At 42.4% G+C, this 15,426-nt stretch overlaps 1 protein-coding gene across 2 annotated transcripts in view; it reads left to right on the top strand.

Moving 5' to 3' along the window:
- The window catches only part of LOC148900309 (Golgi apparatus protein 1-like), a 29,508-nt gene that overhangs the window by 2,875 nt on the left and 11,207 nt on the right, over nucleotides 1–15,426 (top strand). The window contains exons 2-12 of one of the 2 annotated variants that reach the window (XM_088991943.1): nucleotides 6,568–6,597; nucleotides 7,847–7,933; nucleotides 8,512–8,727; nucleotides 8,824–9,027; nucleotides 11,367–11,438; nucleotides 11,546–11,732; nucleotides 13,195–13,412; nucleotides 14,357–14,478; nucleotides 14,736–14,837; nucleotides 15,063–15,216; nucleotides 15,329–15,346. In XM_088991943.1, the coding sequence (XP_088848069.1) occupies nucleotides 6,568–6,597; nucleotides 7,847–7,933; nucleotides 8,512–8,727; nucleotides 8,824–9,027; nucleotides 11,367–11,438; nucleotides 11,546–11,732; nucleotides 13,195–13,412; nucleotides 14,357–14,478; nucleotides 14,736–14,837; nucleotides 15,063–15,216; nucleotides 15,329–15,346 (1,410 nt within the window). The remainder of the gene's footprint in view (nucleotides 1–6,567; nucleotides 6,598–7,846; nucleotides 7,934–8,511; nucleotides 8,728–8,823; nucleotides 9,028–11,366; nucleotides 11,439–11,545; nucleotides 11,733–13,194; nucleotides 13,413–14,356; nucleotides 14,479–14,735; nucleotides 14,838–15,062; nucleotides 15,217–15,328; nucleotides 15,347–15,426) is intronic. The other variant, XM_088991944.1, reaches the window with a different exon arrangement.

The raw sequence follows: 15,426 nt of genomic DNA, 5'->3' as shown, positions 1-15,426 counted from the left end.
CCAGAGGCGTCGGTCGTCCTTTAAAATACAATAAATTATTTTCTTCCGCTGTGATATTCGCTTGTTGTACATTCAGGCCATGAATATTACAACATTGATACTATTTTCATATTTTTAGCTTGAAAACAACACTGTTATGTATTTGAAATAAAATGTGCTACTCATACACACATACTCATATTGTCAGATTTAATTTGAGGGATTTTGAATCCAAATCAGGTTAAACGGTTTAGAAATTCCAACACTTTGCATGTATGACTTGCATGTTTTAAGGGACCAAAAGTAAGGGAACAAATTAAAAAGGATCATAAATCACTCTTTCACTTTCTCCTACTTGTTTGCAAATCATTTGCAGTCAATTTCAGCCTGAGGTCTGGAACGCATAGTGGGACTATCCTCCCACCCCCATTCAATTTTTGTCTTCAGCAAGTGAAATGCATGCTCTATCTGACTCAGGTCATATGATTGACTTGGACTTTGCATCATAATCCACTCCTTTGCCTTAAAAACTATTTGGTTCATTTTACAATGTACTTGGGTTCATTGTCCACCTGTAACGGGAAGTGCCGTTCAATGGGTTTGGCAGCATTCTGGCTGAATATGTGCACATAATATTGCTTGAAAGATTTCAGATGTCATCATGTTGCATTGGTCAGCATTCTCAACAGCAATAAATGCCAAGGCACTCGCTTCCTTGTTTAATTTCAAATCCATAGTGTTGATGTTTTAAATCAAAAACAGGACAATTGTGTCAGTGTCACAAAATTCATGGACTGGCCGGTATTTGCAACACACAGTAATAAACATCATTTTTGTGCATTACCTGAGATACTACAAAGCACATCAATGAGTGTTCATATATACTGAAAGGATGCATGTGTTGATTAATCTTATGTGTTTTTGTATCTCTGGTAGCTTGGAACCATGCTGTTCACCAGAATCATGCTGATGTTGCAACACACACACATACACACGTGTGCATTCTTTCGTGCTCATCATCAGCCCCCTTTTCTAACATAATTGCCTCGCTTCAGCTTCGTAACAGCTGTGGCCTTCAGAAGAGCAAAGTGGCTCTTATAAATCTGCCTCCTCTCTGGAGAGAAAGCTACACGCTCACACAAAAACCTCGCAAAGCAGCATGAGGTCACATTAAAGCATTTAATATAGTATTTAAGATGGTTTGGGCCCTCAATTCTCATGTCAGAGAAGCGGCATCCCTGATTAGTCAGGAAGCATTTAGCCATAGCCCCACAGGCACTTCCTGTATGGGGTCAATCCCTTCACTTTCCTCTGCAGGATTAGTTTCGAGATAGGCATCTCAGGAAGCTGTGTATAGCAGCATTGAACTACTTATATATATGTATACAGAGAGACCTTGGCATACGAACTTAATTGGTTCCCAGACGGAGTGTGTAGGGCGAAAAGTGTGTATCCCCCCAAAAAAAAATTCCCATAGGAAACCATTAAAATGAGAATAATCCGTTCCTGGGCGGCCCGGTAGTCGAGTGGTTAGCACACTGGCTTCACAGTGCAGAGGTCGCCGGTTCGCGTCCCGGTCCGGCCTCCCTGTGTGGAGTTTGCATGTTCTCCCCGGACCCGCGTGGGTTTTCTCCGGGTCCTCCGGTTTCCTCCCACACTCCAAAAATATGCATGGCAGGCAGATTGACCACTCCAAATTGTCCCTAGGTGTGAGTGTGAGAGTGACTGTTGTATGTCTTTGTGTGCCCTGCGATTGGCTGGCAACCAATTCAGGGTGTCCCCCGCCTCGTGCCCGAAGACAGCTGAGATAGGCTCCAGCAACCCCCGCGACCCTAATGAGGAATAAGCGGTACGGAAAATGAGATGAGACATGAGATAATCCGTTCCCAGGTCTCCATAAAATGTAATTTTGAACTAAATAAGCCTTAAAACTACACACAACATACCTTATTCTATGTATAATAAATGTGCTATTGTATTGTCATGAAAGAAATACGCTGCACTGTATAATAAAGTCACTTTATTTACATTTGTGATGGTCGTTGATGGCTCTTAATTGACACCTGTTGCTTTCTGACTTGTAAGATCTTACGAAACTGAGGCATCACATTATCAATCATCACGTTGATGATTCTCGGAGCCTTTTCTGGATGGAACTGTTCAATAAAAGCCTGCACATCAACACTGAATGGCCTGCTTCTGCTTGTCCTCTTGAAGGCAAATCAAATCCTCTGTGTTGAGGACCTCATTATGGTCAGCAACAAGCTCCTCGATGTCACCTGCATCCACTTTGAGTCCCGTAGGTGCTGGCAGAGAGTTTATTACAACAAAAGGCGCGAGTCCAATGATTCCACGGACACGGAATAAAACGTGACAAAAGAAGGCGGGAGGGGCGATCCGTCCAGCCTGTCAACCTAGGCAAATAAAATGGCACACTCGCGATCCCGGAAAGCAACAAACTTACGCGATCGCAGCTAACAATCACCTCGGGCAAAGCAAACTCTTGGACTTGCCAGCACAAGACACAGCGAGGTACGAGGCGTCGTAATCATGTTACTGGTGAGCTGACAGCGACTCGTTGAAATGTCCCAGTATCGGTGATTAGGGGATCAACACGTAAACCACGCACACATCGCGATCCCTGAAAGCAACAAACTTAGGCGATCGCGGCTAACAATCACCGCGGTCAAAGCAAAATCTAGGACTTACCAGCACAAGAGACAGCGAGGGACGAGGCGTCGTAATCATGTCACTGTTGAGGTGACAGCGACTTGTTGAAATTAAATGAAATTGAAGTGTCTTCTTCGGCTGGGGGAGGTCAGGAGCGGTGGCCCCGCCCCAGCTGTCAACTCGCATGTGACAATTTCGGTGTCATTATTCACGTGAAAGCATCGACTAAATAACGCCTTAGTGTAACGATTTTAGGCGAAGGATGGTAGCAATGGTGGACGGTACCGGACTCTTTATTTGTAGAATGGTCGTAGAAAGGTACTCTCAGGGAAGTGACACACAGTGTGAGAGATGTGTCAGGCTGAGAGTCACATGACAGCCGCGGTGTGCACATGTGACGCCACAAACGCACACCTCGTGTTTCTCAATGATCTCCTTGTTCTCCTCGACGATGATTTTGTTTTGTGTCTACTTCGGCTGAACACGAGCCTGTGGTGTTTTTTTTTCGGTCACATAATAGTAAATTATCTGCAAAAAGCTCCTCGGAGGCGAACAACGTGTGAATTCAGAGGCAGGGGGTGTGGAAAGGTGCGCCGGCTGGAGCGCTGTTATATATTTATATATATATATATATATATATATATATATATATATATATATATATATATATGTGTGTGTGTGTGTGTGTGTGTGTGTGTGTGTGTGTGTGTGTGTGTGTGTGTGTTACGGATGTCACAACAGTGACTGTCTTGAGCTCCACGTTGCTGCCGTCTTAATTATACCAGATGCGTGGATGTGTGTTTTCATTTCTTTTATTGCTGCAACACAGTATGGTAGAAGGGATGGGTGAAGTCGCATGGGTTTCGTCTTGTGAATAACAGACTTGTCCAAGTACTTCTCAATATGCAAAACATTGTAGATAACAAAACAGAATGAACAACGTGTGATCATATAGTGGTTATTTACAGAAAAAGAGAATACAACACAAGTTCACTGTTATTTGCATAATGTCCCTGAACCCATCACATGCGAGACGTCGGCGCAGACACGCGGTGAACTGGATAATGGCGGCACAGTTCGACACACCACTAACACTCGCGGCCAAATGAAACACGACACAAGAAACAAAATACTGCACAATTAAAAACGAAATGAAACAATCATTACCTGCAACACAGTATAGCAGAAGGGATGGGTGAAGTGGCATGGGTTTCGTCTTGTGAATAACTATGCAACAGAAAAGCACTATGAAGCACAACTGCTTCAAACTTCCACTCGACAAAACTTGAATTAAATAATGACACAAAAAGTAATCTGGACTCGAAAGGAATCGGGGAACTAATTAGATACACTAGACAGTACAAAAGGGGAACAAAACAAGATATTGTCATGAAAATGCGAGTTAATCCAAACCATCTTAGAAATGCGACTCACCATAGACTTGTCCAAGTAGTTCTGAGAACTATGGGCGGGACTTTGTGCCATAATGTGCGGCGTTGCGTCATTTCCGTCATAGTTTAATAATGTTAATGCACAACTCTGTTACATACACCCCCCTTAAATTATGCAGAAGTGAGGCAACATACACACGGAAGACAAAAGAAAGACCAACAGGCAAAATAGACAAGGTTATCGGGCAAGGATGTACAAGAAAGTCAATCATAGGAAGTCTTCTTTCAGATGTGTGAAGGAATAGGGTGGTACAAAACCCATTCCAGTCACAGACTAGTAGAAATGTCATTTACATTTCACAAAACTGCACGTAACTACACCCATTACTGGGAAGCCAGAAAGAAAATGGTGAGAATTGGCACACAGCACAAGCAAAAAAAAATCACATGGTCATACTAAACCCATATTAATGTTGCCATCTGATGGGACATCTCACATATCAGCCTATCAGGGGGTTTAACTTTCCTACCACATCTTGTGAAATTGACGGGGCCCTGTGTGTCTTGTTGGTTGTGTGCAAATGACCTCCTCAAGTTCAGTCTCATCTGGGGGTGAGTCGGGAGTCGAGTGTGCAATGTCAAACACCGGGTCTGTTGAAAGTTCGGTCTGTATGTGGATGTCATGGCCTACTGACTGACTTCTCTCACTGACATTCCCTCGACATGCATGGCGGAATCACGCTCTGTAGACAAGTGCTCATGTTCATCTGCCTGAGCCGGAGACTCAGTTCTCAGTGCGCAGCTGAGCGTCCTCCTGATCATCAGGAACTGAGCTTTTGTCACTCCCACAATGTGCGTCCATAACTCACCCATCTGAACATGAACCAGGCTCCACCTGCCCCGAGAATGTCAAGAAGTCTACCGGGAGCAGTAAGTTCCTGTGTACGACCTTCTCTGCCTGTGGCATCATCCCGGATCCTGTACACATTGATCAATCGCTTCACAGACACCACGTCATAAGGTGTTGACTCCCAACGATCCGCAACTTTCCGCGTGCCCTTCTCGCCTCGATTGACTAGTAGCACCTTGTCACCAACAGCCAATGGCGACCCCTTGACTTTGCGGTTGTAGATCTAGGCATGGCGGGTCTGTTCCTTGGCTGCATGTCAAGGTTGAGCAATTTGCGCGGCTTCAGAGAGGTCTCTCTTCAAGCTGCTCACAAACTCATTGTGACTGACAACATTGGCGTTCTCCAAGACATGATGGAACATAATGTCAATGGGCAAACAAGGGACACGTCCAAACATCAAATAGAATGTTGTAAAGCCCGTCGTTTCATATACTGTGCCGTTATAGCAGAAAGTCAACATGTTCAACATCTATGGCCATTTGGACCTAGACTTTGGGGGAAGTGTTCTGATCATGCCTCCAAGGATCCGGTTGAATCTTTTTGCGATACCATTACCCATGGGATGAGATGGTGTGGTGTGGGATTTGTGCACCCCTGCCTCTCAAGAAGATCCTTGATGAGCCTACTCTCAAAGTTGACTCCCTGATCCGAATGGATCCTTTTGGGGAACCTATAAATGCAGAAGAACTTGTCCCATTGGCAGCGGGCAACTTGCTTTGCTGATTGGTTCCTGTAGAGGAAGGTCTGAAGAGGAAAGCATGCGTGTTTGCAATCGATTAAAGAATTATATGTGCCATTTTGAGGCAACATTGGGGGAACATCTCTCACCCAAAAAAAAAGAGGCACAAAATGGCGAGCTCATATGGCCAGCTCCGTTTCTTACATGGCGCTTGGATGCCCTCTTGTGGCGGCTTTTGTTAATGCAGTTCGGCGCAGGACGGATATATCGACAGTACGGTTATATCGACATTTTTTCTAACTCCCGAGAATATTGATATAACGAGACTTTACTGTATTACCATAATTACAACTTTCAGCAACAAAAGGAAGTTTTTCTAAATAATTATCCTGTAGCTATAAACAATACATAAAACATTAGGTAAAATTTAACCCCCCCCCCCCAAAAAAAAATAATAATAATAATACAATATTTAAACCTGACGTGCTACATTTATGTATGTATTTATTGATTTGAAATCTGTGTCAAAATTACTTTCAGGGGCACATAAACCCATCTCTTAATTAAATTAGCTGTTGTGTTGTGATTCACATGTTTTCATGTAAATCATGTTATAAATGGGGCCATCATTTCCAAATCACAATTGTTGAATAGTGGCAACCAGTTTAGGGTGCACCCCGCGAGCAGCCCGAAGAGAGCTGGGGTAGGCACCTGAACGCTCTGGCATCCTTGCGAGGATAAGCAGATTAGAAAATGAATGAATGTATGGATGGATGGATTTGTTCAATGCATGAAAAGGTTTGATATTTGGTGTATTCCAAACGTTCTGCACAAAATCCAATATTTTCATTGAAAAGGTGCATTTAATTGCATGCCAGTGCCACAACTGTGTTTTTTCATACATATGAGATATATTGTTCTGCTTTTTGATTCTGCAGGAAACTGAAATGGCTCCAGACTGCAACCATGTAAGTACATCACTCCAATTTATTACGTTGTAATAAGTGTGATGTCACGAGAGGCTGGGTCCTGGAGGGGAAATATATTCCCCTAAGATGGCCTTACCCAGAGAGAGTTTTGGCCCCATGTGGTGGAAGGCAGCAATTCAAACCCCACACCCGTGGCTGATCAAGCCTTGCTTGCCAATCGAGCCGTGATCAGCCACAGTTGTGGGGTTTGAATTGCTGCCTTTGTTTCTTCGTATTTTGTGATTTTGTGAACTTTTTTCGGTAATTTTTGTAGGGGGAGGGAAAACTGTCTTACCAATGCTGCATACACATTCCACATGGCAACTCTTCTCGAGGAGCAATTGATTCCAAACACTGGTCTCACTCAGGTCAAAATAAACTTCCAGTTATGTGACACCACCGGCAGAATTTGGGCTATATGTTGCAGACCTGTCATTTTCAACAATGAATATTGTGTGCACTGTCTCACACACAAACCTAGTTAAGTTACAAGTCCAGAAAGCAAGATGTATTTTTTTTCTTTTAGAAACCATGTTGTTTAGCACTTTAGTGCAGGATTTTTGTCATTCCCTCTCTTGAACAATCCTCTTCAAAGCTGGCTCATATTTCGTTGTTGCAACTCAAAACAGGCATTGTGTGCATGCAAGCTTTTTTACTGCTTGGGGCAGCTTGTAACATATTTCACCAAAGATCGACTTTTGAAGCAATGGACCTACCAAGATCAAGCCGATCGTACATATGCACTCACGCACTCAAGCACGTATGCCGAGGCAGCCGGAATGGCACAGAACATGAACAGAATTATGAGACACAAAAAGAACCCCGCGTAAAAATCTCTGGACTGATGAAATATGTTCCTTGATACAAATCCACGTTTGTAGAAAATCCATTATCTTTAATTAGCATATTTTTACAACTAACTAACCAAAAGCAAATGAGACACATTGCACTACCTGAACTTTTCAACCAGTCCGAAGATAGCATTAGCTCTTGAAAATGTACACAATAGCATTAAACATATCAAATAACCATATGATATCATTAGAATAAGCTATTTAAAATACAGTGTTTTAGAAAGATGCGACTTAGAACCTGCTGCCGCTTATGTAGTTGTTTTTTTTAATGAAACCATTCATTGATATTGTGCCTGATAATACAGTGAGCTAATATTCCGTAAAATACAGTAAGTATGAATAATAGATGAATAATGAGCACTGAATGTCTAACACCGAATAACTCTCTTCACCAGCTCCTGTGGAACTACAAATTGAATCTGACCACAGATCCAAAGTTTGAGTCTGTGGCCATAGAGGTTTGCAAGAGCACTATCACTGAGGTCAGTATTCAGCAAAGCAATGTCTCAATGGTGTATCCTGTATCTGTCTACACTGGTGATAGTGGTCACTGATGGTGTAGGATTTCACTCAACTCACTTCTGTGCAGGCACCTTAAGTTCTATTTGTCTGTTACAATCTGAGCCCTTCACCCAATGACAGGCAGATAGCATTTTAGGCCGTGAAGATGAGTCATTTTAAGGTTTAAAACGAGGTTCCAATGTTAGCACTACAACAAAACACAATGAGGTTATGCATTCCCATGCATTGTCATGTCCTGTGTGGTAAAATTGAACAGGCCATTCTCTCTATCGGTCCTTTCCCAACATGGAGGCATTCCGATGGTCTTACTCACCATCTGCTCTGGTCTGTCCTGAAATATAAAAAAGATAGAAATCCTGAATGAACAAATGAATGTAATAAAAAAATACCCATTGTTTTCCTGATTGCAATAGGTTGTAGTTCTGAAACATGTGCAATTTCACTTTATTTGTTTTAAATAACTTCTGCTGTGAGTCATCCCTGCATCTTTATAAACTCACAATCACCTACATTTTCTCCTCTTCTTTAATAAACGTAGATTAAAGAGTGTAACGAGGAGGAACGTGGGAGGGGCTACCTCGTATCTTGTCTCGTCGATCACCGTGGAAACATCAGCGAGTATCAGTGCAGCCAGTACATCACCAAAATGACAAGTATTATCTTCAGCGACTACCGTCTCATCTGTGGCTTTATGGACAAATGTAAAGAAGACATCAACAATCTACGCTGCGGGAGCATCAGCATAGGACACAAGGTGACTTTTTTTTCCAAGGGAATGCTTCATAAAGGTTAACAGTGTGTGTCTGTTCCCTTTGTTTTGATTCTTGAATTTGTTGCCTCTGTACAACAGGACATCCACAGCCAAGGGGAAGTTATCGCTTGTCTAGAAAAAGGACTTGTGAAGGAGGCAGAGAAACAAGACCAAGTTCATCCAATCAAAGAGGAGTGTCAGCGAGCTATCTTGCGAGTTGCAGAACTGTCATCCGATGACTTCCACCTTGATCGACATCTTTACTTTTCATGTCGAGACGACCGCGAAAGATTCTGCCAAAATGTAATTCCAAACTTTTGTTCTCTTTTTTGAATGATTCCTATAATTAGCATTTGTCTTAATAATTTCTCGTACATTTGTCAGTAATAGGCACCTTCACATTGCAATGAAAGAATTAATCAAGAAATGGATAATAACTGACATCAAACCACATTATAACTTGCTTCTTGCAAAAACTTCACAGCCATAAATTTCCTCCAGTCTTAATTAAACTCTCTTTGTGCAAAGAACGAACCCTATTGATAAATGAAAACATCCAAGATGGCATCATAGTGGACAGCCATTGGCAAGAACTTTTCAAAAGCTTTCTTTTTCGTTGTTTTTATGTTTTGTTTTGTCTCATGGGGCTTGTCCTTTGTGTAGACCCAATGTGAAATGTTTTCAGCATTTTGACTACAACATTCATGAAAGGAATCTGTGCTTGGTGGTTGCGCCTTCTCGGCAGCACGCATGTACAAGCACTGGTTTTGGTTTTGACTGTCGCCCTCGATCAGGGGTCGGGAACCTATAGCTCGCGAGCCATATATGGCTCTTGTGATGATTGCATATGGCTCGCCGATAAAACTAAATGCATATTCTCGCTTTTTCGCTGTTCATTTCCTGTTGGGGCTGCAATTGGCGGAAAGCGCAATTTTGATTGGATGACACTGACTTAGGTTGGCGGAAAGCGCAATTTTGATTGGATGATACTGGCCGTCAGTTGAAACGGGTAAACGGCCCTTTAAATGAGCCAGACGAGTAAAAAAAATGACGAGTACGCTCCAGCTTGAATGCACCGGAGGATTTGCGATTCTAATTTGCAATGAAACAATAACATTGATGAAATAGTGCGCACACGCATGCAAACACGCACGCACGCACGCGTGGCCACTTTTCAACAAAATGTCAGAATGTATTATTTAAAATTACTTTGTGATAGTACTCACCGGTAACATAAATGGTTTACCGTTCCTCATGATTGGTAAAAATCCAGCCAAACGATCGGAATGAAAGTCAACTTGCCGGGTCCATAGGCGAAGTTACTGCTCGCTAGCCTGCACACGGCTCATTAGCTTCCACACTTGCTATCTGCAATGTACTTCTCGCATAAGTATATTGATGCTAACGTTAACATGGGGCTTGTTAAAATATCACTGACATTCGACTGTTTCATCGATGTTATTGTTTCATTGCAAATTAGAATCGCGAATCCTCTGGTGCATTCAAACTGGAGCGTACTCGTCGGTTTTTTTTCTTTCTTTTTTTTTACTCGTCGGGCTCATTTAAAGGGGCGTTTACCTGTTTCAACATGATGGGCAGTATCATCCAAACAAAATTGCGCTTTCCGCCAACCTAGGTCAGTGTTATCCAATCAAAATTGTGCTTGCCGTCAACTGCAGCCCCAACAGGAAATGAACACCGAAAAAGTGAGAATATGTATTTAGTTTTATCGGTGAGCCATATGCAATCATAAAAAGAGCCATATATGGCTCGCGAGCCAAAGGTTCCCGACCCCTGCCCTAGATCATGGCGCCCCTGAGCGCTTTTGTTTTTTGCATCTCTGCAGCATTTTTCATAGCCGTGTTTGGTTCAGCAAAGATGGTGACGCTCTTGCAGAGTCTGCATTGCTGCAGTAGGAAAGATGGCTCGCGGAGCCGAAGATGAAGAGAGCGGGACATATTTGGAACTGATAGTCGTCGCTTGGAATTGAATTGGATTTACATGGGCTAGGACAAGTGAATTAATCTCTTTTTTCATCACTGGATGCTACAACTTCTAATTTACTTTCGAGCTTAACTCGTTGCAGGTGTATACACATTTTGAACATACGGTCTCTGATCCAGTAGCGAAAGGACACTTTGATTCTCTCCTGTTCCATCTGCTTCAAACGACAAAGCATATGCAGAAAAAGTGGTTATGATTGGATGACTTTCCGTGCCTTATGTGTTGTGTTTTTAATTATTTTAACTGTCCTGCCAGTTGCTTTTTTTACAGCTGTGGTTGTTGTGAAAGTCAAATATATATATACATCTGATGTAATGTACATCATAAGAAGAAAAAATAAATAGGCTTGGGGTAGCTGAGGTGACATGTCAAATTGGAACAGCACTCCCACATATCCATGTCCAGTCTCCGTTGGAGGTGGTTTCTCGCTCAGTCAGTCAGGATAGCCAGCAGTTTATCTCCGGCATGAATGAGGACAAACAGTCTTGAAAATAGAAGGAAGACACTGATTGCATTATATGATGATACAAGATAATTTTTTATTCAATTAAAATCCATGATTTTGCACTGTAAAGGAAAACTAGCCCTGATCTTTTTACTGTTTAGTTAATGATGCCATTTTTTTCTCTTTACTTTAGACTCTAGCAGGAGAGGGAAAAGTCTACAAGTGCCTGTTCAACCACAAGTTTGAAGAGGCCATGTCAGAAAAGGTGCATTCAACTCACTGATCCTTGTTTTCTGGTTTATGACTTGCTTGACATAGTTGTGTTTCTGGAATATGTTTGACAGGAAATGTATTCTTTCCCTATTTTTATAGTGCAGAGATGCTCTGACGACACGGCAGAAGCTGATCTCTCAGGACTACAGGGTCAGTTACTCTCTGGCTAAAGCCTGTAAGCTGGACCTGAAGAAGCACCGCTGCAGCCTCGAAACCAACCTGCCGCGTGCCCGTGAGGCCCGTCTCTCGTACCTGCTCCTGTGTCTTGAGGCCGCTGTGCACCGAGGTGACTTGTTAAAGTATTTTCAACTTCAGGCCTGAGGATTTCAGATATTAACAGAAACCATTGTTCGGTTTCATTGGTTTAACAAATGGGAAACCAGGCTCACTAATTTTGAGTTCTGTAAATGTTCACAATGAGAACCCATTTTTATACTTTGACTGCTATTCATAATCAAGAAATATGAAACACCAAAGTATAATATTTAAAGGGTAAATGTTCGAAAACTATGCAAGGACAATGTCCATTACATCAGCAGTGGTGTACTCCGGGTTTATTCAATAAAATAAATGGAGCGATTCCACCGCGTGCAGTCAATTCGTGCATGGTGTTTCTTATGGGAAACACAGTACCGGAAATGATCTTAACCCATTTATGACGAGCATGTTCATATGAACAGAGATAAATTCGTTTTTAAAAAATCAAAATGAAATCAAAACAGAGAATCAAATAGGATGAAACAGAGTATATGTGGCAGAAAACAACATCAATGCATTTGAAAATGAATTTATATGTGTTCATATGATCACGCTCGGCGTAAATGGGTTTACTGGGAAATTCCCAGGCTGGAACTTGCATCTTCTCATAAGAAATAGCAGTGATTGATGATGATGCTGATATTTGCACGACTGGAACACAAGATAAGGGTGAAATGAGATACAATGGTAATGTATTCAAATCATTGGGTGACTGGATGAAATAGCCAATACTAAGTTGCTTAAAAGGAACTGCACAAGTGCAGGCCATTTACCATTTCCATCTGACTGAACCGGTTCTGTATGAATATGGACAGTACCCACCATCCCTACTGATTGACTGATGCTTTGTAGCATGATCCTGTATGAGCCACCAAAGAGGCTACTTCCACCAAAAGTGTCATAATTGCTGATTTCTGGTTGAAAATTGTCGTTGATGAAATGAGGCATGACGTTGATGAGGATGTACTTCCTGAGGCTGCTAAAGAAGCATGGCCTGCCACAGGAGGTGCTACGACATTTCTACACGGCTGTCATTGAATCCATCCTGTGTTCTTCCATCACTGTTTGGTTCGGGGTCGCCACAAAAATGTCTTCAACGGACAGTTAGGATTGCGGAAAAAAGCATTGGCACCGCCCTGCCCACTCTCGAGGACTTGCACACTGCAAGAATCCAAACAAGAGCGCGGACAACCCTACTGGTCCCTCCGCACTATGCCCACCACCTTTTACAGCTACTCCCTTCAGGAGGGCGGTACCGATCCATGCGCACCAAATCCAGCAGACATTTAAACAGCTTCTTCCCTCAAGCCATTAACTCACAGTAACCCAAATAGAACTATATAGTGCCTCCAATTCTCCCAGAGACAAATTCATTGTATGTTCTACATACTTGGCAATAAAGATGATTCTGATGTACAAGGTTAGAATCATGAGGTTATCGCTATCGTCCACACTCCTCACCCCTCGTTGTTGTTTTGTGTAATCTGCAGGTCGCCCGGTCACCGGCGAGTGTCAGGGTGAAATGCTGGACTATCGGCGAATGCTGATGGAGGACTTCTCTCTCAGTCCAGAAATCGTACTGCACTGCCGAGCAGAGATTGAGACTCACTGCTCCGGCCTTCACCGCAAAGGCCGCACTCTGCATTGCCTGATGAGGATCGGCCGTGGAGACCGCAGCGCTTCAGTTGACGGTGTTTGCCAGAGTGCTGTAAGTCATGGCGTAAACCAGGAAAGACAGAAAAAATGCTTACAATGTTTGCTTTTACATTTGTGTGTGTCAACCCTCCCCCGCCCCTCTAGAAAGAAAGCCACTTTGGCGTCATCCTGTGCCACTGTACTTGGCTAGTATGCGCACGGAATTGTGCTAAAAGAGTTTTGGAGGTTGCAAAAGGCAAACATGACAGAGTTTGGAATGCTTTTTAGTAACTTGTTATGTACCAATGTATTAAATTTAACAGCAAGCGATTGTAGAAATTAGACCAAACAACAACAGATGTTAATTTGCACTTGGATTAGATTGATAAATAAATAATAGGTGAAGGAAGGAAGGAAGGAAGGAAGGAAGGAAGGAAGGAAGGAAGGAAGGAAGGAAGGAAGGAAGGAAGGAAGGAAGGAAGGAAGAAAGGAAGGAAGGAAGGAATAAATAGATAGAGATAGACAAATATATACTTAAGATAAACAGAGAGAGAGAGAGTTTGAGAGAAAAAGAGAGATGGATGGACGGACGGACAGAGAGAGAGAGAGAGATGAATAGCTAGACAGACCAGATAGATAGATAGATAGATAGATAGATAGATAGATAGATAGATAGATAGATAGATAGATAGATAGATAGATAGATAGATAGATAGATAGATAGATAGATAGATAGATAGATAGATAGATAGATAGATAGATAGATAGATAGATAGACAGACTGATCGATCGAGAGATGGACAGATCAATACATCAATAGATGGACAGATGGATCGATAGATAGGTGGACAGACAGATAGATAGAAAAAACGTTTTTTGGTGTCTGCAGTGTTCTCTTTTCCAGCTATTGCCTTATAATATTTTCATCTACCGGAAACAAATTCCTTGTGTGTTCTACACACTTGCCAATAAAGATGATTCTGATTCTGATTCTGATGAACTGTGCTTCCACCACAGCTTCAGACATTGATCCAGTCAGCCGACCCTGGTGCTGACTACAGGATCGACAGAGCACTCAATGAGGCATGTGAATCCGTCATCCAGACAGCTTGCAAACATATCCGAAATGGAGACCCAATGTGAGGATACACACGCACACACATACTCACACACGCACACACACGTATACACACACACTCACATACACACATGATGTCCATTTTATCATTTAAATGTTAAAGAACCTTCCTTTTAAAGTTAAACCCTCATTGCGTGTGTGTGTGTGCGTGTGTGTGTGTGTGTGTGTGTGTGTGTGTGTGTGTGTGTGTGTGTGTGTGCGTGTGTGTGTGTGTGTGTGTGTGTGTGTGTGCGTGTGTGCATGCACATGTTTGTATAGGATCTTGTCTTGTCTGATGGAGCATCTGTACACAGAAAAGATGGTGGAGGACTGTGAGCATCGACTGTTGGAGCTCCAGTATTTCATCTCAAGAGATTGGAAGTGAGTGTACTCTCTAAACGGATTCAGCAACAAGCTATTTGCCCCATCATTTTAAGCGCAGAGTTTTTTTTTTACCCCTGTGGACAATCTTTTTATAGATGGACATTGTTGTTCTTTTGACTGTAGAGGTTTTCCTGGTCATACAATGCTTTAAATGTGTAGTCTGTTTAGATACCACATTGCAAAGATACATTCAGTGAGGGAAGAAATCATTTGTTTTCTCAGATTGGACCCTATCTTGTACAAAAAATGCCAAGGCGATGCTGCCCGACTATGTCACACGCATGGCTGGAATGAAACCAGTGAGCTAATGCCGCCAGGCGCTGTCTTCTCCTGCCTATACCGCCATGCCTATCGCACTGAGGAACAGGGCCGCCGGGTATGACATGACCCCAGAAACTCCAATCACGATATGACATTGTATTAGACAAATTCCAAGTTGTTTGTGTGAGAAAAAAAAAACAACTGTGATATGTCTTTGAATTTAATAGGTTAACGCTGACATTGAGGTAAGTAAGTGGACGGCAACATCTGTCAATCAATATGAGGGTAAAATATGCATATTATGGTGAATCTGGGTTGGAGTGAC

Source organism: Hippocampus bargibanti, linkage group LG03 (genome assembly GCF_051943395.1).
Source record: "Hippocampus bargibanti isolate YZ-2025 linkage group LG03, ASM5194339v1, whole genome shotgun sequence".
NCBI classification, from domain to species: Eukaryota; Metazoa; Chordata; class Actinopteri; order Syngnathiformes; family Syngnathidae; genus Hippocampus; species Hippocampus bargibanti.
Note: the sequence above shows the minus strand (reverse complement) of the source record. Positions and strands in the feature narration are given on the sequence as shown.